Source organism: Oryctolagus cuniculus, chromosome 18 (assembly GCF_051225735.1).
Source record: "Oryctolagus cuniculus isolate XC-2025 breed Fujian yellow rabbit chromosome 18, ASM5122573v1, whole genome shotgun sequence".
In the NCBI taxonomy this organism is placed as follows: Eukaryota; Metazoa; Chordata; class Mammalia; order Lagomorpha; family Leporidae; genus Oryctolagus; species Oryctolagus cuniculus.
Genome location: NC_142884.1, coordinates 52,079,629 through 52,107,013, shown reverse-complemented (window position 1 = coordinate 52,107,013; position 27,385 = coordinate 52,079,629). Strand labels below are relative to the sequence as shown.

The window sequence follows — 27,385 nt, the reverse complement described above, 5'->3', positions numbered from 1 at the left end:
TGTGCAGGAGCTCGCGCCTCGTTGTCTGCAGCAGTCAGTCGTTTGCTCCGGCCGGCCTGCAGCTGCCCACTGCCCTCTTGCCGCCCACCATGGCCCTGCTGCACTCCGCCCGCGTCCTCTCCGGGGTCGCCTCCGCCTTCCACCCAGGCCTCGCCGCCGCAGCCTCTGCCAGAGCCAGGTAAGCCAAGAGATAACAGAGATGGAGTCAGGACGCAGGCCGAGCTGCGGGCACCCCAGGACAGCTACCCCTGCTGTCCACACACACACACTTCCGCCGCCATCCCTCGGCTTCCCGTCGCTGGCGGCTGAGGGTTGAGCGCCCGCGCCTCACAGTGACCCTCCGAGTGCCACATCCCTCCCTGCCCCGGGGAACCGCAGGAGAGCGTGCCCGCGCAATCTCCTGGGGGAGGAGGTGTGTCCCTCTGCGGCACCCGGACTCCCATTCAGGGGTCGGGGAGGGGGAGGGGCCGATGGGGGTGTGGGGCGAGGCGGAGAGCGCGCGGGCGGTGGCCCTGGCGCCAGGCTCGCTGCTGATTGGCTGCAGCCCCGGGGCTTCCTCTCGCCGATTGGCTGAGGCGCTGGGGGGCGCGTGTGCCCTTGACCGGCGGCCCTGGGGCGGGGGCGATGTGCGCACCTGTCGTGGCCTCCTCTGGTCCTGGCAGCCTTAGCCAGGCCACGGCTGGTTGCCGGTTCCGTACTGGGGAAGAAAGGTTCCCGGCGCGCCGGCGTTCAGGCCCCGCCTCCCTCCCTGCATCCTATGACCTTGGCGGGCGGCATCCTCCGTCCCTGTCACAGCCTGAGTGTTCGGGGGCGGCCCGGTTGAGGGGAAATCGTCAGCCTTCCTCCGTGCATCCCTGTCTTGCTGGGTTTCTTTGGTTCAGGAAATACTTCGCAGCCTCGGGTCCATGACGGCTGGCGACAGAGCCTTGGCTAGGACTGGGGGGCGGTCAGGTGGACTTTGTAAGCGTGATGATTGATGAGTGATGCGGAGGGAAACTTTAAACACACGAACGGGGCAAGAAGCAGACGTGGGGCGGCCCCTTATGACCTGCTGAGACCTGCTGAGAAGTCAGGTGTGAAAGCCAGCTTCCGGCAGACCCTGCTCCCACAACGGAGTCCGTGTGCCCCGCGGGACTGCTTGTCCTCTCCTGCCTTGGCTGGGCCAGGCGGGCTCTCACACCTTCTCCCCCTTGTTGGCTCCTTGCTAGCGCACCGTCAGCACGCTGTCTTTAAAGCTTGCCCACCTAGTGGGCCAGACGAGGGAGGAGTCCTTCATGCAGCAGATTTGGAGACCAGAAAGGAGTATCTAAAACTGTAGTTACAAAGAAAAGATGTTTCGCCATTGTAGTGATCTTAAAAGAACTCCTTGTTTTCTGGATTTGGCTGGGCAATCTCAATCTCTAAAGTGCTTAGCGAAAATCCCTGTGGGTGTGACCTTTCAGGCGGTCCTGCAGTCTGACTCATTTATTTTTTCCTGTCTTCCCCACTAGAATATAAGTTGCATGAGAGCAGAGGCCTTGCTGTGTTCACTGTTGGGTCGCAGCCCTTACACCAGTGCCTGGCATGTGGGTCAGATTGGCTGTTGTTATTTTAAGCCCTGGCTTTTAACTTAGCAACAGAAACAGATATGACATTTTAATGTTGCATCTTAGATAAAAACCCAAACAGTGTTGCAGAATATGTACCCCTCAGATTTTAAATTATTAAAATACTTGAGCACTTGCCATTGAGGAGGTGCAATTCCAGCTTTCTTTATTATTATTCTCAGGTTTAAACAAGCGGTGCATGATTGGGTGACAACACCAGGTGCCAGATCCAGCCATGAGTGTTACCTATTCAGACAGGGAAATGAGAACTTCCACTCTCACTGTGGAGGTGATCTTTACTGAGAGTCATCTGGTAAAAGTGAAAAACTGAAACTCAACCCGTTGAAGTTTCTTTTTTTAAAAAAATTCATTTTAATACAATAAGCCTTTAGCAGTTGGTATCTAAAGAACTGAGGTTTATCCAACAAAATGCCTAATGTTCATACTTGGATCATTTAAATAGAACTCTTGCTAAATTCAAATGCTTCAGTTAGCTGCAATTTTAAAACAAGCATGAACTTTCTTGTTGACCTGATCAACATGAGATTAGACATAATCACAGGTCAACAAAGAAAGATATGCTGATGTATTTTGATTTTTCCTGATTATTAGTGAAATGAGGAATATCATGAGACCCCCTTACAAAGGCAGAGTGCACCAGTGGTAAAATAACCAGTAGTTAGGAGATCAGAATTGTGGGATTGTCCCTGCCATCTTTAGCTCTAAGATCATGGACAAAGTGGTTGACTTCTTTTTTTCTCATTTTAACATAAGAAGAATGTTAGGAAAAAGCATTTTAAAGCCATATGGCACTGAATACACTTAAGCCCCTGGAAACTGCAAGGCATTTGACCTGGAAATGCCTATCTGAGTCCTTTGTCCCTGACATCTTTTGGTTGGTCAGTCAATATTGCTCAATGCTGAGGTTTTGTGCTTATGTTCAAAGTGCATAGGAGTCCCTATGTAGGTCTCAGGTTATCAGTATTGATTATGTCCCTGGAGCACTCTTGTTTTCATCTACTGCAATTCCTTTTTTTTTTTTTTTTTTTTTGCAATGCCTTTTAAAAACATGAGCTTTTTGTTTGTTTGTTTGTTTTTAGATTTATTTTATTTATTTGAAAGTCAGAGTTACACAGAGAGAGAAGAGGGGGTGGTCTTCCATCCGCTAGTTCACTCCCCAGATGGCTGCAACAGCCAGAACTGTGCCGATCCAAAGCCAGGAGCATCCTCCAAGCCTCCCACGTGGGTGCAGGGGCCCAAGGACCCGGGCCATCTTCTACTGCTATCCCAGGCCGTAGCAGAGAGCGGGATCGGAAAAGGAGCAGCTGGGACTAGAACCAGTGCCCATATGGGATGCCGGCACCTCAGGCCAGGGCTTTAACCCGCTGCGCCACAGTGCTGGCCCCAACATCAGAGTTCTCAAAGTGTGTTTCTTTGCCATTTTAAGGAATAGAATAATGAAAGGCATTGAGGACCTGAAACGGTTGCTAATGTAGGGCTAATCTAATTGAGCATCCCTGCTCCTATACTTAGAGTGTTTAAAATTCATTTTGAAATTGCTTTTAGAATTGTTCTTCAGAGGGGCTGATGTGACATAACAGGTTAATTACCACCTGCAGTGCTGGCATCCTATGTAGGCACCGGTTCAAATCCCAGCTGTTCCACTTCCAGTCTAGCTCCCTGCTAATGTGCTTGGGAAAGCAACAGAGGATGGCTCAACTGCTTGGACCTCTGCACCCATGTCGGAGACCTGGCCCAACCCCAGCTGTTGTGGACATTTGGAGGGTGAGCCAGCAGATGGGATAGCTGTCTGTCACTCTGCCCTTCAAGTAGATGAAAATAAATACGCATTTAGAAAGGAAAAATGCGAGCTTTTCTCAGGCCCAGTTCAGAAGTTTCAAAATATCTCTTTCTTACTGTTAGATACTAGGAACAAACAAGTAACCTAGAGTAACAAAAAGAGGGCAGGGCGGTTTCTGAGTCCTGGCCTAGAGCTGCCGAAGGGTAATGGTGATAATGACAGCCTCCCAAAGTTCTGGAAAATAATGAGTAGTAATGTTTTGTAAGATTTACTTATTTGGGGCCGGCGCCACGGCTCAATAGGCTAATCCTCCGCCTTGCAGCGCCGGCACACCAGGTTCTAGTCCTGGTCGGGGCACCGGATTCTGTCCCGGTTGTCCCTCTTCCAGGCCAGCTCTCTGCTGTGGCCCGGGAAGGCAGTGCAGGATGGCCCAAGTGCTTGGGCCCTGCACCCCATGGGAGACCAGGAGAAGCACCTGGCTCCTGCCTTCAGATCAGCGCGGTGCGCCAGCCACAGCGCGCTGGCCGCGGCAGCCATTGGAGGGTGAACCAACAGCAAAGGAAGACCTTTCTCTCTGTCTCTCTCTCTCACTGTCCACTCTGCCTGTCAAAAAAAAAAAAAAAAAAGATTTACTTATTTGGAATCCAAAAGAGATCTTCCAGCAACTAACTGATGCACTCCCCAAGTGTACTCAGCAGCTGGGGCTGGGCCAAGCCAAAGCCAGGAGCTTGAAACTCCATCTGGGTGTCCCAGGTGGGTGGCAAGGACACACATACTTGGTCCATCATCTGCTGCTTTCCTAAGTAGGTTAGCAGGGAGCCAGATTGGAAGCGGAGCAGTCAGGACTTGCACTGGCACTCCAATATGGGATGCAGGTGTCACAAGAGGAAGTTGTACCCCCTGTGCCACAACATGCCTGCCCCTTAGTAACCTTACTGAAATCATAAGGTTATCTGGCCACATGCTCTTTGACCTCAGCAGGCTCCATACTAGTGGCAGAGTAGTTACAAGTCAAAGTGTGGTAGTTGTAATTTATCAGCAATAATACCAGCTAACCTCAAGCACTCACCTTGCCTAGCTAGATTCTCAGTGTTGTTTCATCCTTATACCAACCTTGTGAGGTAGGTCTCGTTGTGCCCCCATTTTATAGATAAGGAAAGTTGACACTTAGAGAAATCAGTCCACTTGCCTATGCTCACCAGCTGGCAGGTGGCTGAGTTTCATTTGCCCAGAATTGAAATTGCCCAGGAAGTTATTGGAGGCCATTAAAAGAAATAAGAAATTTTTAAAAAAGAAAGAAAAAAAAACTGCCCATAAATAACAGAGAATTAATTGTGTACAGTAATTATAACTGTTGAAACTGAGGCATTGTTGAGAAAGAAATTCTAGGGAAGTAATATACAAGTTTGTCAGTTGGTGAGCTCGGTGATCTTGGCCTGTGCATGCCAAAGCGTTTGATTGGTTGAGATTAGATAAATGATTATTGAGAGAACTTAGCTACCTACTTGAGCTTTCTTCTACTTCCTGCTGCAGCAGCACCTAACTCTTTGTCACCCTTAACCCTTTTTTGTTTGTTTTTGTCTGTATTCTTTTTCTTTTTTTTAAGATTTTTATTTGAAAGAGTAACAGAGAGAGGAGAGGCAGAGAGAGAGACAGGTCTTCCACCTGCTGGTTCACTCCCCAATTGGCCTCAATGGCCAGAGCTGTGCCGATCTGAAGCCAGGAGCTTCTTCTGGGTCTCCCGCACTGGTGCAGAGGCCCAAGGACTTGGGCCATCTCCTACTGCTTTCCCAAGCCATAGCAGAGAGCTGGATTGGAAGAGGAGCAGCCAGGACACGAACCCGTGCCCACATGGGTTGCCTGCACTGCAGGTGGTGGCTTTACCCGCTACACCACCGTGCTGGCCCCTGCCTTTATTCTTAAAGCTCTACTCCGAATGTCCTTTTTCTCCTCCCTTCACCCTTGGTATTCAGTTTGTAGGTATGTCCTCCTGGAAGCCTTCCTAACCCTGTACTTTCATCCTGTTCGCCAAGCTGTTTAGTCAGGGCTCCCATAAATATTCCTCTGTGCCCTGGGCCTGCTTTATCCTGTAGGTCATCTCCTCCCCTCCCCTGCACCTGCATGGTTGGCAGCTCCCTGCTAGTCAGTCCTTCCCTGCACTAATCTGGTAGTGAGGGATCATTCTACCCTTCCTCATACTCCCAGCTGTCACTATCTAGCAGGTTCTTAGAGACTGATTTAGGAACTCATAAACTCTTGTATTATTTAAAATGTTAAAAAATAAATAAACCTTGCAGGCAGATGTTTCACCTAACTTTTAAAACACTCATGCCACGTAAGAACTAATACCTGCCTCAGGCTCCTGACTCCCTGGGAGGCGGCAGCGATGGCTGAAGTACAGTTCCTACACCCAGGAGGGAAGACCCGGATTGAGTTCCTGGCTTTGGGTTGTGGGCATTTGGAGAGTGAAGCAATGGATGGAAGCGTGTTCTCTCTCCCCTCTCCCCCTCTCGCCCTCTCTCTCCCCACCTCTCATATTTAGGAAGGGAAGAAAAAGTTTCTTGCTTACTTCCCCTGAAGAAAAAGGATAGAACAGGCCGGCGCCGCGGCTCACTAGGCTAATCCTCCGCCTGCGGTGCCGGCACACCGGGTTCTAATCCTGGTCAGGGCGCCGGATTCTGTCCTGGTTGTTCTTCTTCCAGTCCAGCTCTCTGCTGTGGCCGGGGAGTGCAGTGGAGGATGGCCCAAGTCCTTGGGCCCTGCACCTGCATGGGAGACCAGGAGAAGCACCTGGCTCCTGGCTTCGGATCAGCACGGTGCGCCAGCCGCAGCAGCGATTAGGGGGTGAATAGTATTTCTTTTCTTCAGAAAAATAGTTTACTATTGGGTTTATAAATAAAAAAAAAAAAGGACTTCAGTTTGATGTGTTAATGCCTCTTTTTTTTTTTTTTTTTTTTTTTTGACAGGCAGAGTTAGTGAGTGAGAGAGAGAGAGATCTTCCTTCTGTTGGTTCACCCCCCCCAAATGGTTGCTACGGCCGGCGCGCTGCGCCGATCCAAAGCCAGGAGCCAGGTGCCTCCTCCTGGTCTCCCATGGGGTGCAGGGCCCAAGCACCTGGGCCATCCTCCACTGCCCTCCCGGGCCACAGCAGAGAGCAGGACTGGAAGAGGGGCAACCGGGACAGAACCGGCGCCCCAACCGGGACTAGAACCCGGGGTGCCAGCGCCGCAGGCGGAGGATCAGCCAAGTGAGCCACGGTGCCAGCCTAATGCCTCTATTTTGCCAGGAGAATGTTTACTCAAAGAAAAGAGTGATTTCCAGGGGGCCTCTAGGAAGTTTTAAAGATAAATTTGGTAGGCCGGCGCCATGGCTCACTAGGCTAATCCTCCGCCTTGCAGCGCCGACACCCGGGTTCTAGTCCCGCTCAGGGCGCTGGATTCTGTCCCAGTTGCTCCTCTTCCAGTCCAGCTCTCTGCTGTGCCCTGGGAGTGCAGTGCAGAATGGCCCAAGTGCTTGGTCCCTGCACCCGCATGGGATACCAGGAGAAGCACCAGGCTCCTGGCTTTGGATCGGCACAGCGCACCGGCCGTAGTGGCCATTTGGGGGTGAACCAACGGAAGGAAGACCTCTCTCTCTCTCTCTCTCTCTCTCTCTCCCTGACTCCCTGCCTCTCTAAAACTGTGCCTTTCAAATAAATAAATAAACAAATCTTTAAAAAATAATAAATCACAGAATCTAATATCTACACTGATTGCCCAGAAAGTTAGAAAGAAAGAAAGAGAGAGAGAGAGAAAGAAAAAAAACAAAAAAAGGGAGAATGAATTTTGTGTTGCAAGTTAGGTCACTAATGACTAAACAAGGAAACTAGCCCATCAAGGTTGCACAGACTTTGTTGAAATATTGACACATCTTAGCTTCTTTTCAGATTCAGTTACTGTAAACCAAGACACAGAATGCTTTCCGTGTTTTCTCCTCATGTGTTCTTTTACTCTTGGAACAAACAAACATTGTATAGTAGTTGTCTCTCAAGATGTCTGTGAGGTTGCAAGGTCAAAAGGATTTTCATGTTAATATTAAGATGTTAATTGTGGTAGCATTCCATGTGTTTCCATCATGGATGCTTTCAAACTAATAAATAATGCATTTCTGTTTCAATTTCTAATGCAGTAAATACTAATAATTATACCCCAGAAATAAAAGCTCTTTGAGGTCCTCGGGCTGGCGCCGCGGCTCACTAGGCTAATCCTCTGCCTTGCGGCGCCGGCACACCGGGTTCTAGTCCCGGTCAGGGCGCCGGATTCTGTCCCGGTTGCCCCTCTTCCAGGCCAGCTCTCTGCTGTGGCCAGGGAGTGCAGTGGAGGATGGGCCAAGTGCTTGGGCCCTGCACCCCATGGGAGACCAGGAGAAGCACCTGGCTCCTGCCATCGGATCAGCGCGGTGCGCAGGCCGCAGCGCGCTGGCTGCGGCAGCCATTGGAGGGTGAACCAATGACAAAAGGAAGACCTTTCTCTCTGTCTGTCTCTCTCACTGTCCACTCTGCCTGTCAAAAAAAAAAAAAAAAAAGAATTGTGAATGGACCTAAAGACCAAGAAGTTTCAGAACTGCTGCTTTAGAACAATGCTGTATGTTTTTTCCTTGAAAAGCCAAAAACACACAATTGCTTCTCTGTCATTATTGATTCTAGTATCATTAATTGTCATAACCAGAGTAACTTCTTTTGCTATGCCCTGTGCCTAGTAAACATGCAAATATTTGTTGAAATGGATCTTGGGCAGATCAGAAATGTCTCTGGCCATGGGGCTCTAGCAAATGTCTTTCTCATTTCAGCTCCTGGTGGGCCCATGTGGAGATGGGACCCCCAGATCCTATCCTGGGAGTTACAGAAGCCTACAAGAGAGACACAAACAGCAAAAAGATGAATCTGGGAGTTGGCGCCTACCGGGATGATAACGGGAAGCCTTACGTACTCCCTAGCGTCCGGAAGGTGAGCTTGTGGGTCAAGGGTGGAGAGACTGAGGGGAGTTCCTGGAGAGGGACGGAAAAAATGACTCGGGTTCTGTGGGCTGTAAAAGTGAGGTGTTGGGGGATGGGCATTTGGCACAGCAGTTCAGATCTCACTCCTTGGAACACCTCCATCCCATATTGGAATACCAGGTTTGAGTCTCAGCTGTTCCACTTCAGATCCAGCTTCTTACTGATGCATACCCTGAGAGGCAAGATGATGGCTCAGACACTTGGCTCCCTGTCCCCCACATGGGAGACCCAGAGTTCCAGGCTCCTGGCTTGCACTGGTCCGACACTGGCTGCTGCAGGGATTTGGGGAATGAATCAGCTCATAGAAGAGCTCTCCCTGTCTCTGACTTTTACATAAAATGAAAATAAAATAAATCACTTAAAAAAATTTTTGAGAGGTTGGGACCACATTCTATTTTCCAAGACTGAACTTTCTGTGGGTCTGTGACAATCTATAAAATAGGGGTAGTGTCATGTTTAATTCTGAGGCTACAAAAGAGGACCAAAAGATTTAAAGTGTTTCTCGTGAGAGGAATAGCCTTTGTGGATGAGGATTACTGTTATTTTCCATTTCTCTCATGTTGATATCCTTAATAAAGCCCTCCTACCTAGGTGTGTTCTGTACTTGTCTCTATTGAACTATGAAATAAAACTACGCAAGAAGGGTTAGCTATTGTTGCAGGCTGGAACCCAACCAAGCACTGTTTGTACGTACCTCAGTAACACTCAGAAGCAGTTGTTCTCCATCTAAAGGTGAGAAAACACTCAGGAAGATTAAAGAAGTTGGCTTGGCCAGGGTCACCCAGGCCTCTGACTCCAAATCATGATGATATGTGGCCATTACTGTTACCCTTTGAAGCTCTTAGACTGCTATATGCCTTGAAATGCCTCTCTTTTGTGTATTTGGTCTTATCATCATGTATCTAGGTATTGCTCTTAAACCTTGTTTGTGCATTGCACAAATGCCTTTTTATGTTAACTGGTAACCAAGAGACACTGTAGAACCTAACTTTAATTTTTTTTGAAGACATAGAATGAGCTCCATTGGCTAGTTCACTCCCCCAAATGCCCACCATGACCAGAGCTGGGCTGGGATTGAAACTGGGTGTTGGGAACTTGGTCCAGGTCCCTGTGAGGTGGCAGGAACCCATTTGCTGCCTCCCAGAACCTGAATTAGCTGAAAGCTGGAATTAGGAACCAGAGCTGGAAATCAAATTCAGGTACTCAAGTGTGGGATGCGGGTGTGTTCACTGACAGGCTCAACACCCACCCCTAAAACCTAACTTTAAAATAGAAAAAATGGAGTATTTCTGTTCTGTGATATAAAATCGAAGTGTTCTGCTTGTCCTTCCTGAACAGTTAACGTCAAATAAGAAAGAAGGCCTTCTAAAATGTAACTTACAAAACTATAAACAGTGATTTCTGGAAAGGAGAAAAAAGTGAAAGGCTATATTTCCCTTGCCTAGGCAGAGGCTCAGATTGCTGCAAAAGGTCTCGACAAGGAATACCTGCCCATCGGGGGACTGGCTGAGTTCTGTAGGGCATCGGCAGAACTAGCCCTGGGCGAGAACAGCGAAGTGGTGAAAAGCGGCCGGGTAAGCTGAGCAGGCCCTGGCATCAAACAGGGACCAGTTTTAAAGTAATCATTTAAACACATTTGTAATACTTGAAGCAAATAGGAAAATGGAACGCCATCGGTAAGTATATAGTGATTAATTTGAAGTGACCATGCCTTTAAATAGTAAACTGGCAATGATTAAAAGATTTCAAAATTTCAGAACTGCACTAGTATTCCTGGAAGTGTGGTAGTAAGTTGACTAATGGATTTGGCACAACTTTTGCTCTTTTTCTCTGTGTGCTTGCGTTCATTTAACTGAATATGCTCTAAAAATGCCAAACTTGCCTAGTTTTAGGGCCGTAATTTGCCCCCTCGCTTATCTGCAGCTTCGCACCAAAGAAGCAGGCAGGAAACAAGCCGCGGGGCACAGTGGGGGGCTAATTGACTGGCCCTGCTCTGCTGCCCCTTGGCAGCCAGTTTGGACACTGAAAGAGGGGGAGCCATGTTTTCCATGTGTGAGTCAATGTGTTGCAGCTGGCTTGCTTGGTGGAGGGCATGGTTTTTAGTGAATGCATTTCATACTTTTCTGGAAAAATCTAGGAGGAAGAAAACGTACAAATTAGCAGAATTAAGTCAACATTCTCCCCCTCCCCCTCTGAAAACCCAAATCCACCTTATTGGCAAGACTGATGTACAAGTTCACAGGTTAGTTCGTCAACTCAGAAAAGCAGAGAGCCTGACCCCAGGGTAGTAATTACCTGAAGTCACGCACACAATGTGGTCTGGTTGCTGTCCATACAACCAGCTGTTAACCCACTTGAAAATATCTGTATTGTTTGTTCACACTGTGTTCACACTGTGATCTTGGGTGTAGACAATTACAAGCTAAGAATGAGACCAGCCTATCTTAGAATAACATCAGCTTGTCTTTTATAAATTGCTGTGCCTTTGTGAATCATTAATATCATCAGACCTACACTCGGGTTTTTATTTCCTTGGGTGGTCGTTTGCAGAGACAAACAATTTAGAAGGAAATATTTAGCTGGATTCCCTCTATTTACTCCTCTCCCATTCCTGTTCAGAAAATGAGTTTATGTTCAATAGAGCCTTACACGTCTCAGTGCCTTTTCAAACAAAAGATTTCTGAAACCTGCTATGGTTTACTTGTTCTTTAAAGTTGGCAGGTTTAGAGACACATGCTTATCAGGCATTTCCATCATGGGATGTTCCTCGTGAGCCGTAAGGAGTTTCCCAGGCTTCTCTGGGCCAGAGCCTGTGCAGGGAGAGCTGCACATCACTAACCACGGGTGTCTCTCTTCCAGTTTGTCACCGTGCAGACCATCTCTGGAACGGGGGCCCTAAGGATCGGAGCCAGTTTTCTGGTGAGTCTGGAAACTCCTCTGGGAAAGTGCCGGTTGTGGAGGATGACAGGGATGTCTGCGGTGTGTGTCTTTGACTGCCGACCCAGAAGTAAATTTCTTCTTTCCACGAAGTTGGCAGATTTCTTGTTCTCTGATTTAAAAAATGAAATTACTTTGGAGAGATTACAAGGAAGATATAATAACTTCCCTTTACTGAGTACTTGGTGTTATGAAAGAGTTCTCATATGTTAACTTTTTAAAACTTGTGAGGGAGGTGCAGGTAGCCCATCATATAAATGAAGAAACTGAGGTCCAGAGAGGTCCCCACTCCCCAGGCAGTCTTGCTGCTGAGTCAGTATAGTCTTCACCAGAGAGAGAAGCTGGGTGTCAGGAGAGAAAAATGTCCTCTTACAAAATAAAACAGCTCTTTCTGCCTCTCCTTCCTTCATTTTCCTATTCCTCGTCATCCCATCTTTAGCAAAGGTTTTTCAAGTTCAGCCGAGATGTCTTTCTGCCCAAACCATCCTGGGGAAATCACACACCCATCTTCAGGGATGCTGGCATGCAGCTACAAAGCTATCGGTACTATGACCCCAAGACTTGCGGTTTTGACTTCACAGGCGCCCTGGAGGACATCTCAGTAAGTGTGGATTTCCGGGTGGGAGGGGAGAGGAACTCCTGCAGACATCTGAGGTCTCCCAGCTCCCAGTATCTCACTTCAGATACTAGGGATGAGCTAATTCCCATGGCTCGGGTTATCTTTGTTACTTGTCAAATGACAGTGACTTGTGGCATTTCAGGTAAATTGTCTCCTCTAAAGCTACAAAGGAAAGTCATCCCATGGTTGTTCTTCTCTTTAGAAAATTCCAGAGCAAAGTGTTCTTCTGTTGCATGCCTGTGCCCACAATCCCACAGGAGTGGATCCTCGGCCTGAGCAGTGGAAGGAAATAGCAACAGTGGTGAAGGTGAGGAGGAGGAGCTGATCGGTGGCAATTCTGTGTTGAGTAATTAATTAGCCTTGGATGCTTATCAGACTATTTATTTACTTACTTATTTGCAAGGCAGAGTGGCATAGACGCAGGGAGAGAAAGAGAGAGAGGTCTTCCATCCGCTGGTTCACTCCCCAAGTGGCTGCAATGGCCAGAGCTGAACCAATCCGAAGTCAGGAGCCAAGAGCTTCTTCTGGATCTCCCATGCGGGTGCAGGGGCCCAAGGAATTGAGCCATCTTCTACTGTTTTCCCAGGCCATGGCCAAGAGCTAGATTGGAAGTAGAGCAACTGGGACTCAAACCTATACTCGTATGGGATGCCAGCACCATATGCAGTGGCTTTACCTACTACACCACAGCGCTGACCCTACTTACCAGCGTCTTGACAGTGCAAATTAACCTTGAGTCTGTATAAAATTTCTACATTGGATAAGCTGACAGTAAAGAGCTTGTCTGTATAATTAGCAGTTCTGTAGTTAATGATATATGAATGGTTCAAAAATATTTTTTTTTCAGCCTAGATGTTCAAAATTCTGGTCAGATTTGTTGCTGAGCCTGTACAATAAGCTATGGGCCCTATGGTATCTATCTACTATTATATCTGCCCTGGTCACTGGCTATTTGTTTCCTCCTTTTTGTTGGTTGGTTGGTTTTAAGATTAGTTTGTTTATTTGAAAGGCAGAGTTAGAGAGAGAGAGAGAGAAAGAGCTTCCATCCCTTGGTTTACTGCACATATGACCGTCCTGGCTCAGGCCGGGCCAGGCCAAAGCCAGGAGCCAGGAGCCAGGAGCTCAGTCTGGATTTCCCACATAGGTGGCAGGAGTCCAAACACTTGGGCCATCTTCAGCTGCTTTCCCAGGCGCATTAACAGGGAGCTGAAGCAGACTGGAATGGCCAGAACTGACACCATTGCTCGTATGGGATGCCAGCATCTCAGGCAGCAGCTTAACCTGCTGTGCCACAATGCTGCCCCCACTTTCTATCTTTGATAATAGTCATTCTGACAGGGGTGAGGGGCTATCTTCCTGTGGTCTTGATGACTAGTTAAACCAGCTTTTTAAAATGTATTTGTTGGCCATTTGTATTTCTTTTTTGAGACCTATCTATTCAGTCCTTTGCCCATTTCTTAACTGGATAGGTTGTTTTTGCTGCTGTTGAGTTTTTTGAGTTCCTGATACATTCTAGATATTAACCTTGTTTCAGATAAGCAGCTTGTAAATATTTTCCCATTCTGTCTGATGGTCCTTCACTCTGTTGATTGTTTCCTTTTCTGTGCAGAAGCTTCTGAGTTTGATATAATCCCACTTGTCTGTTTTTGCTTTGTTGCCCATACTTTCGGGGTCTTATCCAAGAAGTCATCACCTACGTCAGTGTCTTGAAGTATTTCTCCTGTTTTCTTCCAGTAGTTTCACAGCTTCAGGTCCTACATTTAGATATTTTGAAACATTTTGAGTTGATTTTTTTAAATGATGAGAATAGGGCTCTACTTTCATTGTTTGTATACCCAGTTTTTGGGTTTTTTTTTTAAGAATTATTTTATTTATGGGGCCAGCACTGTGGCGCAGCGGGTTAACACCCTGGCCTGAAGCGCCAGCATCCCATATAGGTGCCAGTTCGAGACCCGGCTGCTCCACTTCTAATCCAGCTCTCTGCTGTGGCCTGGGAAAGCAGTAAAAGATGGCCCAAGTGCTTGGGCCCCTGCACACATGGGAGACCCGGAAAAAGCTCCTGGCTCCTGGCTTCAGATCCATGCAGCTCCGGCCGTTGCGGCCAATTGGGGAGTGAACCATTGGATGGAAGACAGTGCGCTCGCGCGTTCTCTCTCTCTCTCTCTCTCTCTCTCTGCCTTTCCTCTCTCTGTGTAACTCTGAATTTAAAATAAACAAAATAAATCTTTAAAAAAAAGAATTATTTTATTTATTTAAAAGACAGTTACAGAGAGAGGTAGAACCAGAGAGACAGAGAGGTCTTCCATCTGCTGGTTCACTGCGCAAATGACTGTAATGGCCAGAGCTGAGCTGATCCAAAGCCAGGGGCCAGGAGCTTTTTCCAGGTCTCCCACGCAGGTGCAGGGGCCCAAGGACTTGAGCCATATCCCACTGTTTACCCAGGCTGTAGCAGAGAGCTGGATCGGAAGTGGAGCTGCTGGGTCTCAAACCTGCGCCCATATGGGATGCCAGTGCTTCAGGCCAGGGCGTTAACCCACTGCACCAAAGTGCTGGTCCCTGTAGTAAACTTTGAAATCAAGTATTGTGATCCCTCCAGCTTGATTTTTGTTTTTTTGTTGTTGTTATTTTGTCTTTTTGTTTTGTTTTTGGTCAGGATTGCTGTGGATATTCTAGTCTTTTGTGGTTCCATATGGATGCTAGAATTGCTTTTTCTAATTCTGTGAAGAATGTTATTGGCATTTTGATAGGGATGGCATTGAATCTGAGGATTGCTTTATGTAGTATGGACACATTAACAATATTAATTCTTACCACCCATGAATAAGGAATATCTACATGTTTTTGGGTATCCTTGATGATTTCTTTCCATCTGTGTCTTATAATTTTCATTGTAGAGCTCTTTTTTACAGATTTATTTATATTTGAAAGTCAAAATTAGAGAGGGAGAGACAGAGAGAGTTCTGTCCACTGGTTCACTCCCACATGGCCGCAGTGGCCAGAGATGAGCCAGGTTGAAGCCAGGAACTTTATCCAAGTCTCCCACATGGGTGGCAGGGACCCAAGCACTTGGTCCCAAATGAAATGATTTTGTACTTAGAAAAATCTAAACACTATACCAAAAACTGTTAGAACTGATAAACCTGGCCGGCATTGCGGCTCAATAGGCTAATCCTCCACCTAGCGGCGCCGGCACACCGGGTTCTAGTCCCGGTCAGGGCACTGGATTCTGTCCCGGTTGCCCCTCTTCCAGGCCAGCTCTCTGCTGTGGCCCGGGAAGGCAGTGGAGGATGGCCCAAGTGCTTGGGCCCTGCACCCCATGGGAGACCAGGAAAAGCACCTGGCTCCTGCCTTCGGATCAGTGCAGTGCACCGGCTGCAGCGCACCAGCCATGGCGGCCATTGGAGGGTGAACCAGCCGCAAAAGGAAGACCTTTCTCTCTGTCTCTCTCTCTCACTATCCACTCTGCCTGTCAAAAAAAAAAAAAAAAACAACCTGATAAACCAATTCAGAAAAGTCACAGGATATAAAATCAAGTAGCATTTTTATACGCCAATAAAGATCTTGCTGAAAGAGAAATCAAGAAAGGAATCCCATTCATAATTACAAAAAAAAAAAAAAAACAAAAACAAAGAAGTGAAAGATCTTTACAATGAGGGGCCAGCATTGTGGCATAGTGCACTAAGCCATATGGATGCCAGTTTGTGTCCCAGTGCTTCACTTCCGATCCAGCTCCCTGCTAATGGCCTGGGAAGGCAGTGGATGATGGCTCAAGCACTTGGGTTCCTGCCACCCACATGGAAGACCTAGATATTTGGCTCCTGACTTCAGTCTGGCAAAGCCCCAACTGCTACGGGTATTTGGGGAGTGAACCAAAGGATGGGAGATCCTTGTCATCTGCATCCATAAACATGCATGTTTTTAAAAGATTTATTTATTTATTTGCAAAGCAAAGTTATAGAGAGGCAGAGAGATACGTCTTCCATTCTCTGGTTCACTCCCTAAATGGCTGCAATGGCTGGAGCTGAGCCAATCCAAAGCCAGGAGCCTGGATCTTCTTCCAGATCTCCCACGCGAGTGCAGGGGCCCAAGGACTTGGGCCATCTTCTGTTTTCCCAGGCCACAGCAGAGAGCTGGATGGGAAGTGTAGCAGCTGGGATTGAACTGGCACCCATATGGGATGCTGGCCCCAACATGGATATTTTGATTGTCTTTTTCAATTAATGATGCTATTTATTTTTTTCTCTTCCCTAATTGCTCTTGCTAGTACTTCCAGTATTATATTGAATAAGAATGATAAAACTGGACATCTTTATTTTGTTCCAGATCTGAGCTTTTTATTTTATTTTTTAAAAACATTTATTTATTTGTTTGGAAGGTGGAGTTACGGAGGGAGAAAGAGAATCTTCTATCCACTGGTTCACTCCCCAAGTGGCCGCAATGACCAGTGCTGGGCCAGGCTGAATCCAGGAGTCAGGAGTTTCTTCCAAGACTCCCATGTGGGTGAGAGGCCCAAGAACTTGGGTCATCTTCCACTGCCCTCCCAGGTACATTAGCGGGGTGTTGAATTAGAAGTGGAATAGCTAGAACATGCATTGGCACTCATATGGGATGCTGAAAAGCGGTGGAAGATGGCCCAACTACTTAAGCCCCTGCCACCCACACAGTAGACCCAGATGGATTTCAAGGCTCCTGGTTTCAGCCTGGCCCAGCCCTGCCCATTGCTGCCATTTGGGGAGTGAACCAGCAGATGGAAGAGCTCACTCTCTCTCCTCTCTGTAACTCTCTGTCAAATAAATTAATCTTTTTTTAAAAAGAAGGGATGGTTTTAGGACACCTGCACCCTGTATCAGAGTGCCTGGGTTCAAGTCATAATTCCACTTCTGATCCCAGCTTCCCACTAATGGGCACCCTCGCAGCACTGATGGCTCAACTACTTGGGTCCCAGCCTCCCCCATGGGAGACTTGGATTGAGTTTCAGGCTCCTGGCTGTTGCAGGCATTTGGGGAGTCAATCAGTGATTGAAAGATCTGTTTGTCTTTCTGTGTGTATGTGTCTGCCTTTCAAATAAAATGAAAATAAATTAAAAAAAAAAAAAGATAAGGGTGCCAGTGTTATGGTGTAGTGAGTTAAACTGCCGCTTACAACACCCACATCTCATATCAGAGTGCTGCTTTGAGTCCTGGCTGCCCTGCTTCTGTTCCAGTTCCTGTTAATGTACCTAGGAAGGCAGCAGATGATGTCCCAAGTGCTTTGGCCCCTGCCACCCCTGTAGGAAACCCAGATGGAGTTCCTGACTCTAGGCTTCTGGTTGGCCTAACCCTAGTCCTGGGTGTTGCAGGCTTTGGGAAGTGAACCAGCATATAGAAGGTCTCTCTCCCTCTCTGTCTCTCTCTACCTTTCAGAGAAGTAAATAAATAACTTTTTTTAAAGAAGTGAGATGGGCTGGCGCTGTGGCTCACTAGGCTAATCCTCCACCTGCGGCGCCGGCACCCCGGGTTCTAGTCCCGGTTGTGGCGCTGGTCCTGTCCCTGTTGCCCCTCTTCCAGTCCAGCTCTCTGCTGTGGCCCGGGAAGGCAGTGGAGGATGGCCCAAGTGCTTCGGCCCTGTACCCACATGGGAGACCGGGAGGAAGCATCTGGCTCCTGCCTTCGGATCCGCGCAGCACACCGGCCGTAGCGGCCATTTGGGGGGTGAACCAACAGAAGGAAAACCTTTCTGTCTCTCTCTCTTGCTGTCTAACTCTGCCTGTCAAAAAAAAAAAAAAAAAAAAAAGTGAGATGGTTCTATTTAGGCCTTTTCATGAGCCCTGAATATGAGTATGACAGGGTCACATTAACCCCACAATAGGCTGGTGCTGGTCTTGGGTTGACTGAGCCAGAAATAATTACCCAGGCCACTGTGGGCCTTAGAAAAACTTTCTGTTGACTAAGCAACATTCTAGGCAAACTGAGATTGAGATTCTTTTCTCTCAGTGTCTTCTTGAGGGACTATATCTACCAAAGGTTAAAAACAAACAAAAAAGCATGTTGCTATCTTAACTAAGAAAATGAATAGTATTTTGATATATGAATCATCTCCCAAACTACAGCTGGGTTAGAATGCTGCTGTCTGTATGTAAGCAGCCATCCCGGGCATCTTCTGGCAGAATGCCTAAAGCTGTGGTCTCCTCTTCCTTCCCAGAAAAGGAATCTGTTCGCGTTCTTTGACATGGCCTACCAAGGCTTTGCCAGTGGTGATGGTGACAAGGACGCCTGGGCTGTGCGCCACTTCATTGAACAGGGCATTAATGTGTGTCTCTGCCAGTCATACGCCAAGAACATGGGCTTATATGGTAAGCTAAGGGCCCCCGTGTGTTCTGTGTGCTAGTGAGTTTAAAGAAGAGCTGGGAGAGAATGCCACAGTGGCATACAGGGGGTGGCTTGTGACTGCGTGTGCCTCCCTACTCAGAGAGGAAAGGCTGGTATAGTGCATTTAACTGATTTTCTCAGCCATGTCTTCTTCAGTGTCCTTGAATTCCCCCACCAAAGAAAAGATCACTGCTTCTCTACACAAAAAGAGACTGACCATGAACTAAGAAGATGATACAATAAAAAGAGACTGGATTCTCTTGAGTTCTCAGATCGTCCCCTGTGCCCGCACAGACTTGATTGTGATTCGCTTCAGCGTGTTAAATGGGGAACTGGAAGGCAAGATCCACTTTGTCTTTTCAGGTGAACGTGTTGGAGCCTTCACTGTGATCTGCAAAGATGCAGATGAAGCCAAAAGGGTGGAGTCGCAGTTGAAGATCTTGATCCGTCCGATGTATTCCAACCCTCCTATCCATGGGGCCCGGATTGCCTCCACGATTCTGACTTCCCCGGATTTGCGAAAGCAATGGTAAAGGCTTGTTGCTGCTCCGCAGACCTCCAGCCTTCATCGCTGCTCCTTCAGAGCTGATGTGGAACCGGCCCTTAGAAACTTGCGGCGCCGGCACACCGGGTTCTAGTCCCGATCGGGGCGCCAGATTCTGTCCCGGTTGCCCCTCTTCCAGGCCAGCTCTCTGCTGTGGCCCGGGAGTGCAGTGGAGGAAGGCCCAAGTGCTTGGGCCCTGCACCCCATGGGAGACCAGGATAAGCACCTGGCTCCTGCCTTTGGATCAGCGTGGGGCGCCGGCCGCGGCAGCCATTGGAGGGTGAACCAACGGCAAAAGACCTTTCTCTCTGTCTCTCTCTCACTGTCCACTCTGCCTGTCAAAAAAAAGAAAAACACACAGCACCTCACAGATCCCAGCATGCATGGGTGTGCACTGTGTCTGCACTTTCAGATGCGCAAGTTGGTCTCTCCCTAGAAACAGCAGACCTGATTCAGCCCTCAAGAGAGGAGAGGGCTTTTTTTCCCAAAGGAAAGGAAGGGTACAGGCATGAGACCAACAGCTTGCGTAGAAATCCTCGAGTTGTTCCTGTAGCAAAAATACAGAGTGTGAGGAGAAGTGTACAAGGCAGCCAAGCAGAAGGGTGAGCAGGCCACAGAGCACCTTGATTGTTTGAGAAGTCAGACCTTTGTTCTCTCGATAACAAGGAGGCTGGCAGGGTGTTGCTATGGTAGCAGGGATTGATCTGTGGTCGTACTCGGTGCCTTTAGGACCCAGGCCTCATAGTGAGTAGAAATGGATGGGTGGGTGGGTGGGTGGGTAAATGAATGGAAACTGCAGGAAATTTAAAATCAGATGCCACCTCTGGAGACCAGGGCCACCTCAGCTCCAGCCAGCAATCACACGATAATACAGTGCTGCCCGCTTCTCGTTTATCAAGAGAAACCACAGATGCAGATTTTTATGTGCAAGTTCCCGATTAGATAAAGTGTCACTGAGTCAGATAAGATATTACTACAACCCTTACTTGGTCTCTAATTGGCAGCTTGTAAGCATGTTTCTCTCCATTTTAGAAAGATGGTTCAGCAATGAACACTTAAGAATAGGGGATATAAGCTATCAGTGTCTTAACAGTTGTCTGGTTGGTGAGGAAGCCAACAGGAATTTCCCACAGAGCAGTGGGAATGGAGTGGAAAGGGTAGAATCTCAGGAAGGGGAAGGTTGTGTGCTGAACCAAGCGAGCTGTGTGCAGTCAGGGAAGTGCCTCCCGCAGGCCTCGAGACGGAATCAGCCCCCTCTCCTTGCAGCTCTCAGCACAGCTCTGTTCCACATAATATTTAAGTGTGTTAATTATTTTGCTGCCTGACCAAAATAGTATTTTGATATAAAACAGGATACTATAAAATAGCTTTCTTGTCTGTCCAGTGACAGCATGGGACTTAGGCAGGGACTGAAGAATTTAGGCGGACCAGGGAGTCCTCTAGGGAGGTAAAAACGGCAGTGGCCTCTGGCGCATCTCTGAGTGCTCGGCCAGAGGGAGCTGCATCTCTGGCTTTCCCCACAGGTTGCAGGAAGTGAAAGGCATGGCAGACCGCATCATTGGCATGCGGACCCAGCTGGTCTCCAACCTCAAGAAGGAAGGCTCCACCCACAGCTGGCAGCACATCACCGACCAGATTGGCATGTTTTGTTTCACAGGACTAAAGCCTGAACAGGTGAGCGCAGTCCAGGTTCTCCATGGTTGACCCACGGATCCACCCTTGCAGGCCGGAAGACTGTCTCATAGGCCACCAGTCTATCCAGGGTTCACCTCCAGACGGTTCTTTGGGAGTCCTTCTAGGTGAAGGTGTTGTGCGGCAGTCATTCCATTTTGTTTACCTTCCTGTGTTTCACGCCGTGCGCTTGCAGAGCGCGTTCTGACTGTGCTGCGACCACTGCTAGCTCTCCAAAAAGACATAGTGAGAGCTAGAGGTGTTCCGTAGCTGCATCTGGTTCTCTGCTCAATGGATGGTTTTGGTTTTCTCTTGTTCACATCCTAGAATTCATCATCCTCCTTTAAAATAGCTTTTTACTAGTCTTTCACTCTAAACTAGCAAACCAAATTCTGGGAATAGAGCTTAAGTGAGAAAATAGACCTTCTGTGATTCTCCTACTTTAGCAAGTTGGTCATTGTGCCATGGTGGGGCTGGGAAAATCCCCTTGACCAACAGAAAATACCAGGCTCTTTTCCCTCTGCAGGTGGAGCGGCTGACCAAGGAGTTCTCCATCTACATGACAAAGGACGGTCGCATCTCTGTGGCTGGCGTCACTTCTGGCAATGTGGGCTACCTTGCCCATGCCATTCACCAGGTCACCAAGTAATTTCTCTGGTGCCAGGAAACAGAGACAACCTTTCCGTCTTCAGCCTCTGCTGTTGTGAGATTCACACGAAGGGAGGGTGGATGGTGGTACATGGATCGTTTCAACCACAGAGCATAGCACTCAGCGATTAATTGTGTTTCTCAGAAAAGAACATGTAGTGAAATAGGGCAGAGGCATCCGTGGCTGCTGTCTGGAACTTTGTGGCTCTAAACCAAACTTTTCCCTCCATCCTTTTACCTCCAGCATTTCCAAAAGAGTTTACATGCGCAGGAAAGTCATCACACCAAAAAGACCTGTCAGTCATGCCATTGCAAGGTTTCAGAAGCTTTAACTGCAGCATCTGACAGTGTTAGGGGCTCCTCTGCGGATCCAGCATCAGAATGGCACATGTTAGAGGCTCTGAGAGGAGGCCTAGCTTTGTTGTTAACAGTCAGGTGGCCTCATGATTGTCCTCCCGTGATGGAGCCAACCATCAACAGGCCATACTGCAAAAATGGTGTTTTGTGAAAACCAATGAGTCTGTTGCCACTGCAGCAAGAAAAATAAAATGTGTTTCTTGTCTTTTTAAGAAAAGATACTCTTTTCCCTTATCACTGCTATTCTTTTCTTTAAGCACAAAGACCTATAACTAGTCTAGATTTTCATCCCATTCTGCTGACTGACCATCAATCCCTCCTATAGGGGTTTATTTAAGAATAAACATTTTCTGCTCATGCCTAGCCTCACTTTTCTCCGCAAAGAGTAATGGAGAGTTGGGTAACTGCACTTGATTTCTGCATCCTCGTCAATGATTGTTCAATCGCCTCGCCTCGGGACGCTGCCTCTGCGAACTGGACCTCCTGCCTTCATTCGTTGTGGCTGCGCCGGCACTCTTCTCACATCACGAGTCAGGCAATGCCCGGTAGTGCCAGGAAAGAGGTGCTCTGGCCTTTGTGTGCTGCCAGATGGACATGGGCCTCACGCTTCAGAAAGATAACCACCATCTGCTCTTATCATGTAGACGTACTGCAGCCTGGTTTCTCTGTTACAATAAAATTACTGTAGATCCAACCACTGTCTGCTCTTCTCTTTCATGGGAGGCAGGGGGAGGAGTGAGTATGTATTCCAGAAGTCTCCAGTTGGGTCCAGCTGACCGTGAGCCAGTAAATGTGTGAGCCATTACAGATGTTGGCTGAAGATACTTCTCTTTCTTCATCTTGCCATTCAGCTTGTCCAGCCCAAAGATGTTGAGAATGTGGCTATGATCCCTTAGAACTTGGTGACAGGTGGAGTTGCACAAGTGATCCTGTGCATATGGAAGGGGGTGGAAGGGATGGAAGGGAAGTGGTAGCTTTATATTTCTACAGGAGCCAAGTAAATGATAAATAAATAAAAGTGAATTGTGGAGTAGGCATTTGACCTAGCGATTAAGATACGCATGTCCTGCATCAGGGTACCTGTGTTCAAGTCCCAGCTCCAGCTCCTGACCCCAGCTTCCTGCTAATGGGTATCTTGTGAGGCAGTGGTTTTGGCTGAAGTAACTGGGCTCGTGCCACCCGTGTGGGAGATCTGAATTGATTTCCTAGTTCCCAGCCTCAGTCCCAGCCAGAAGGCTGTTAGGGGCATTCGGGGAGTGAACCAGCAGATAAAAGGTCTGTTTCTGTCTCAAATGTTAAAAATCTTCAGCAACAAAAAGAAGTGAACGAAAGTAACAAACAAAAAGGTATGAACTGGAGTTAAGATGATCATTGGTGATCAACTCTCTGAAATGGATCGGAAATGAAGTGGGGAAGTGGCAGGAACTGAGACTGCAAGCCTAGGTTGTAGGTCTTAAATTTTTCAAAAGAAAGTCCCAATTTTTATGGGGATCCTTTGTGCTTAAAAGCTGATAGCACAGCTTTTTAAGACTTACTAATTTGAGGCCGGCGCCGTGGCTCAATAGGCTAATCATCCACCTAGTGGCACCTGCGCACCGGGTTCTAGTCCCGGTTGGGGCGCCGGATTCTGTCCCGGTTGCCCCTCTTCCAGGCCAGCTCTCTGCTGTGGCCCGGGAAGGCAGTGGAGGATGGCCCAAGTGCTTGCGCCCTGCACCCGCATGGGAGACCAGGAGAAGCACCTGGCTCCTGGCTTCAGATTGGCGCAGTGCGCCGGCCGTAGTGGTCATTTGGGGGGTGAACCAACAGAAGGAAGACCTCTGTCTAACTCTCCCTGGCAAAAAAAAATATATAAATTAAAAAAAATTAGGGGCCACTGTTGTGACATAGTGGGTGTAGTCACTGCCTGTGGTGCCAACATCCCATATGGGCACTGGTTTGTATCCCAGCTGCTCCACTTCTGATCCAGCTCTCTCTTAATGGCCTGGGCAGAATAGAAGATGGCCCAAGTGCTTGGGACCCTGCCACCCACGTGGGAGATCTGAAAGAATTTCCTGGCTTTGGCCTGGCCCAGCACTGGGGGGATACATCAGTGGATGGAAGATCTCTGCCTTTCCCTATCTCTGTGTAACTCTGCCTTTTTTTTTTTTTTTTTTTTTTTTTTTTTTTTTTTTTTTTTTTTTTTTGACAGGCAGAGTGGATAGTGAGAGAGAAAGAGAGAGAGAAAGGTCTTCCTTTTGCCATTGGTTCATCCTCCAATGGCTGCCATGGCTGGCGCGCTGCGGTCGGCATACCACGCTGATCCTGATGTATCCCCCCAGTGCTGGGCCAGGCCAAAGCCAGGAAATTCTTTCAGATCTCCCACGTGGGTGGCAGGGTCCCAAGCACTTGGGCCATCTTCTATTCTGCCCAGGCCATTAAGAGAGAGCTGGATCAGAAGTGGAGCAGCTGGGATACAAACCAGTGCCCATATGGGATGTTGGCACCACAGGCAGTGACTACACCCACTATGTCACAACAGTGGCCCCTAATTTTTTTTATTTTTAATTTATATTTTTTTTTTTGCCAGGGAGAGTTAGACAGAGGTCTTCCTTCTGTTGGTTCACCCCCCAAATGACCACTACGGCCGGCGCACTGCGCCAATCTGAAGCCAGGAGCCAGGTGCTTCTCCTGGTCTCCCATGCGGGTGCAGGGCGCAAGCACTTGGGCCATCTTCCACTGCCTTCCCGGGCCACAGCAGAGAGCTGGACTGGAAGAGGAGCCACTGGGACAGAATCCGGCGTCCCAACCGGGACTAGAACCCGGAGTGCCAGCGCCGCAGGCAGAGGATTAGCCTAGTGAACCACGGCACCGGCCACCTAATTCAGTTTTTTTAAAAATGATGTGCAAACTGGATTGCCAGTCTGTGACCTCTACCGAGGACACATGCCTGTGGCAGCAGACATTAAGCAATGGCGTCTGCCTGGCATCAGTGCTGCGTGCCTATTGCAGCCCGTTCTGCTGTGTGCTAGGGGCCATCCAGGGTGGGACCACGACTGAGCAGACCCAGAGACCACCCACAGGAGGGGAACACAGGCCCAGCTGCTTTTCCCCTTGCTCTCCTCACTCCTGAGGGACACAGTGATTCTGCTCTCCTCTGTCCGTGTCACTGACCGATTTGCCACGGTGGCAAAGGGTAAGCGAATGGACTGCTTCACTGGACATCTTTAGAAAAGCACCTTCAAAGGAAACAAGCTTGGGGGTCAGCGTTCTGGCGTACCAGGTAAAGCCACCGCCTGCGATGCCAACAGCCCACAGGGGCTCCGGTTCCCATCCTAGTTGCTTCATTTCCGGTCCAGCTCTCCGCTAACGCACCTGGGAAAGCAACAAAGGATGGCCCAAGTGCTCGGGCCCCTGCACTCACATGGGGCTCTGAGAAGAAGCTCCTGGCTCCTGGCTTTGATCTGGCCCAGTCCTGGCTGTTGCAGCCATTTGGAGTGTGAACAAGCAGGTGGGAGGTCTCTCTAACTGCCTTTCAAGTAAATTTTTTAAAATCTTTAAAAAATAAGGTGGTGAAGCTTACAGAAAAATTAAAAACAAACTTATCAGCCACTCTGGAAAAGGACTGACTGGCTCGAGTAGGAGCACTTGCTTTAAGTTCTCCCTGAGTGGAGCAGAAATGGTTAATGGTTGACTTCCAGACCCTCACTGACTGGAAAAGGCATTTGACCACCCTGCTGGCTTGGTTACTTTTTTTTTTTTTTTTTAAGATTGATGTATTTATTTGAAAGGCAGAGTTACCGAGAGGCAGAGGCTGAGAGAGGTATCTTCCATCTGCTGGTTCACTCCTCAGATGGCCACAATGACCAGAGCTGCACCAATCTGAAGCCAGGAGCCAGGTGTTTCTTCCAGGTCTCCCACGTGGGTGCAGGGACCCAAGGAGTTGGGCTATCTTCTACTGCTTTCCCAGGCCATGGCAGAGGGCTGGATCAGAAGTGGAGCAGCCAGGACTCAAACAGATGCCCATATGGGATGTCGGCACTGCAGGCAGCGGTTTTACCCACTATGCCACAGCACTGGCTCCTGGTTATTCTTAAACACGTGAAGCCAGCCCACCCTGGATGAAGTCCCGCTCCTCATGTGTGCAGACCCCAATGTTTTTCTGCAGAAGTTCAGACCATTCATCTACGACTGTTCCCTAGTTGCAGTCTAATATCCACATTCCCCAGCCTGTTGGAGGCCACTTCCGGCTGGGAGAGAACAGTTGCACCTTTGTTTCAGGGTGTGATAGAACAGTTCCCAAGTCTAGAGGGCTTATTAAAAACACTGGTCTCTAGCCTCACCTCTGGACATTCTGACTCGGCACATCTGGAATACAACTTAAGAATCTATTTTGAAAAGGAAAGAAAACTTTCTCAATCATTCAAGCTTATTCATGGTCCAGTTGTTGGGAACTGTTAAACTGTCTCAGACTTGCATCAACACCACAATCCAGCTCACTCAACCAGCTTGAGAACTTTCTTTTAAACCTTTTTCCTGAATTCTGGGAATTTTTAACAGAAAATAGAATTTAGGGGCTGATATTGTGGTGCAGCAAGTTAAGCTGCTGCCTGCAGCACTGGCATCACATATGAGCCCGGGTTTGAATCCCAGCTGCTCCACTTCCAATCCAGCTGCCTGCTCATGTGCTTGGGGAAAGCAGCTGAAGATAGGCCAAGGACCTGGGCCCCTGCCACCCATGTGGGAGACCCAGATGAAGTTTGTGGTTCCTAGCTTCAGCCTGGCCCAGCCTGTTGGAAGATCTCTTTCTCCCTCTGTATTTCTGTCACTCCTTTTCTCTGTAACTCTACCTTTCAAATAAGTAAAATATTTTTTAAAAATTATTAATTTATAACTAATGACAATTGAAAGACTAATTGTATACTTCAAAATTATATTAGAAATTGAGAATAGTATTTTTCTCCAATAATAGCATGTGTGCTCATTTTAGAAAATGCCTATTGGGGCTGGTGCTGTGGTGTAGTGTAATCTTGAAAAAGACAAATTGCTCTTTCAATTCTCATTAGGCTTAACCTACTGCACCACAGCACTGGTCCCATCCAGGCATTTTTTTTTTAAAGACTTATTTTTTTATTTGAAAGGAAGAGTTACAGAGAGAGGGGGACAGAAGCTGAGAGAGAGGGCTTCCAGCCACTGGTTCACTCCCCAGTGGCTGCAATGGCCAGGGCTAGACCAGACCAAAGCCAGTAACAAAAAGCTTCAACCAGGTCTCCCACCTGGGTGCAGGGGCCCAAGCACTCGGGCCATCCTCTGCTGCTTTCCCGGGCACATTAGCAGGGAGCTGGGTGGGAAGCGGAGCAGCCAGCACTTGAACCCACACTCCAATATGAAATGCTGGCATTGAGGGTGGCAACTTAGCTCACTGTGCCACAACGCTTGAAAGTTTTAGTTCTGTGAATCTCCCTGAATCCCTGGGAGGCCATGTCCTGGAGTGGTGAGCAGCTCACACTGGAGTCGGGCCCTTTGTCCCCTGGTGTGCAGAGCACTGCAGCTGACTTCCCGTGCTCACACAAGGGCAAACTGAGGCTTAATTCACCCGCAGTCACCCAGGCTGCTCAAGGGCTGGGGCTCTTTCTCTCTGCTAAAGACCAGGCTCAGGTTTTACGGCAGCTCCGCAAATACAGCTTTCCCCTTTCGGCCTAACATCCAAGACCGTTTACAGGTTGGCAGCTGTCTGGTCCCTAGACTCAGCCTTGTTTCATGTTCTTTCCAAGCAATGAGAAATGGGATTTTAGGATGCACACCAAGACCGTGTGCAAAAGGACAGCCCTGGAGGCTGGGTCCTAAGGTCAGGTTTGTCTGAAA

General features: G+C 48.3%; 1 protein-coding gene across 1 annotated transcript; it reads left to right on the top strand.

Moving 5' to 3' along the window:
- Position 1: 1 nt before the first annotated feature.
- Positions 2 to 22,238, top strand: GOT2 (glutamic-oxaloacetic transaminase 2). The gene is made up of 10 exons (XM_002711551.6): positions 2 to 178; positions 8,215 to 8,371; positions 9,867 to 9,995; positions 11,281 to 11,340; positions 11,798 to 11,959; positions 12,180 to 12,284; positions 18,158 to 18,308; positions 18,688 to 18,853; positions 20,392 to 20,542; positions 21,066 to 22,238. The coding sequence occupies exons 1-10, from the start codon at positions 90 to 92 to the stop codon at positions 21,186 to 21,188; spliced, it is 1,293 nt and encodes a 430-aa protein (XP_002711597.1). The 5' UTR covers positions 2 to 89; the 3' UTR covers positions 21,189 to 22,238.
- Positions 22,239 to 27,385: the final 5,147 nt, after the last annotated feature.

Bases quoted from the DNA above. Each gene is read 5' to 3' on its own strand.
- GOT2 (XM_002711551.6), top strand. From the start codon at position 90: ATGGCCCTGCTGCACTCCGCCCGCGTCCTCTCCGGGGTCGCCTCCGCC. The intron at 11,960-12,179 runs GTAAGTGTGGAT...TCTTCTCTTTAG, and splicing joins GCGCCCTGGAGGACATCTCA to AAAATTCCAGAGCAAAGTGT. The intron at 18,854-20,391 runs GTAAAGGCTTGT...CTTTCCCCACAG, and splicing joins CCGGATTTGCGAAAGCAATG to GTTGCAGGAAGTGAAAGGCA.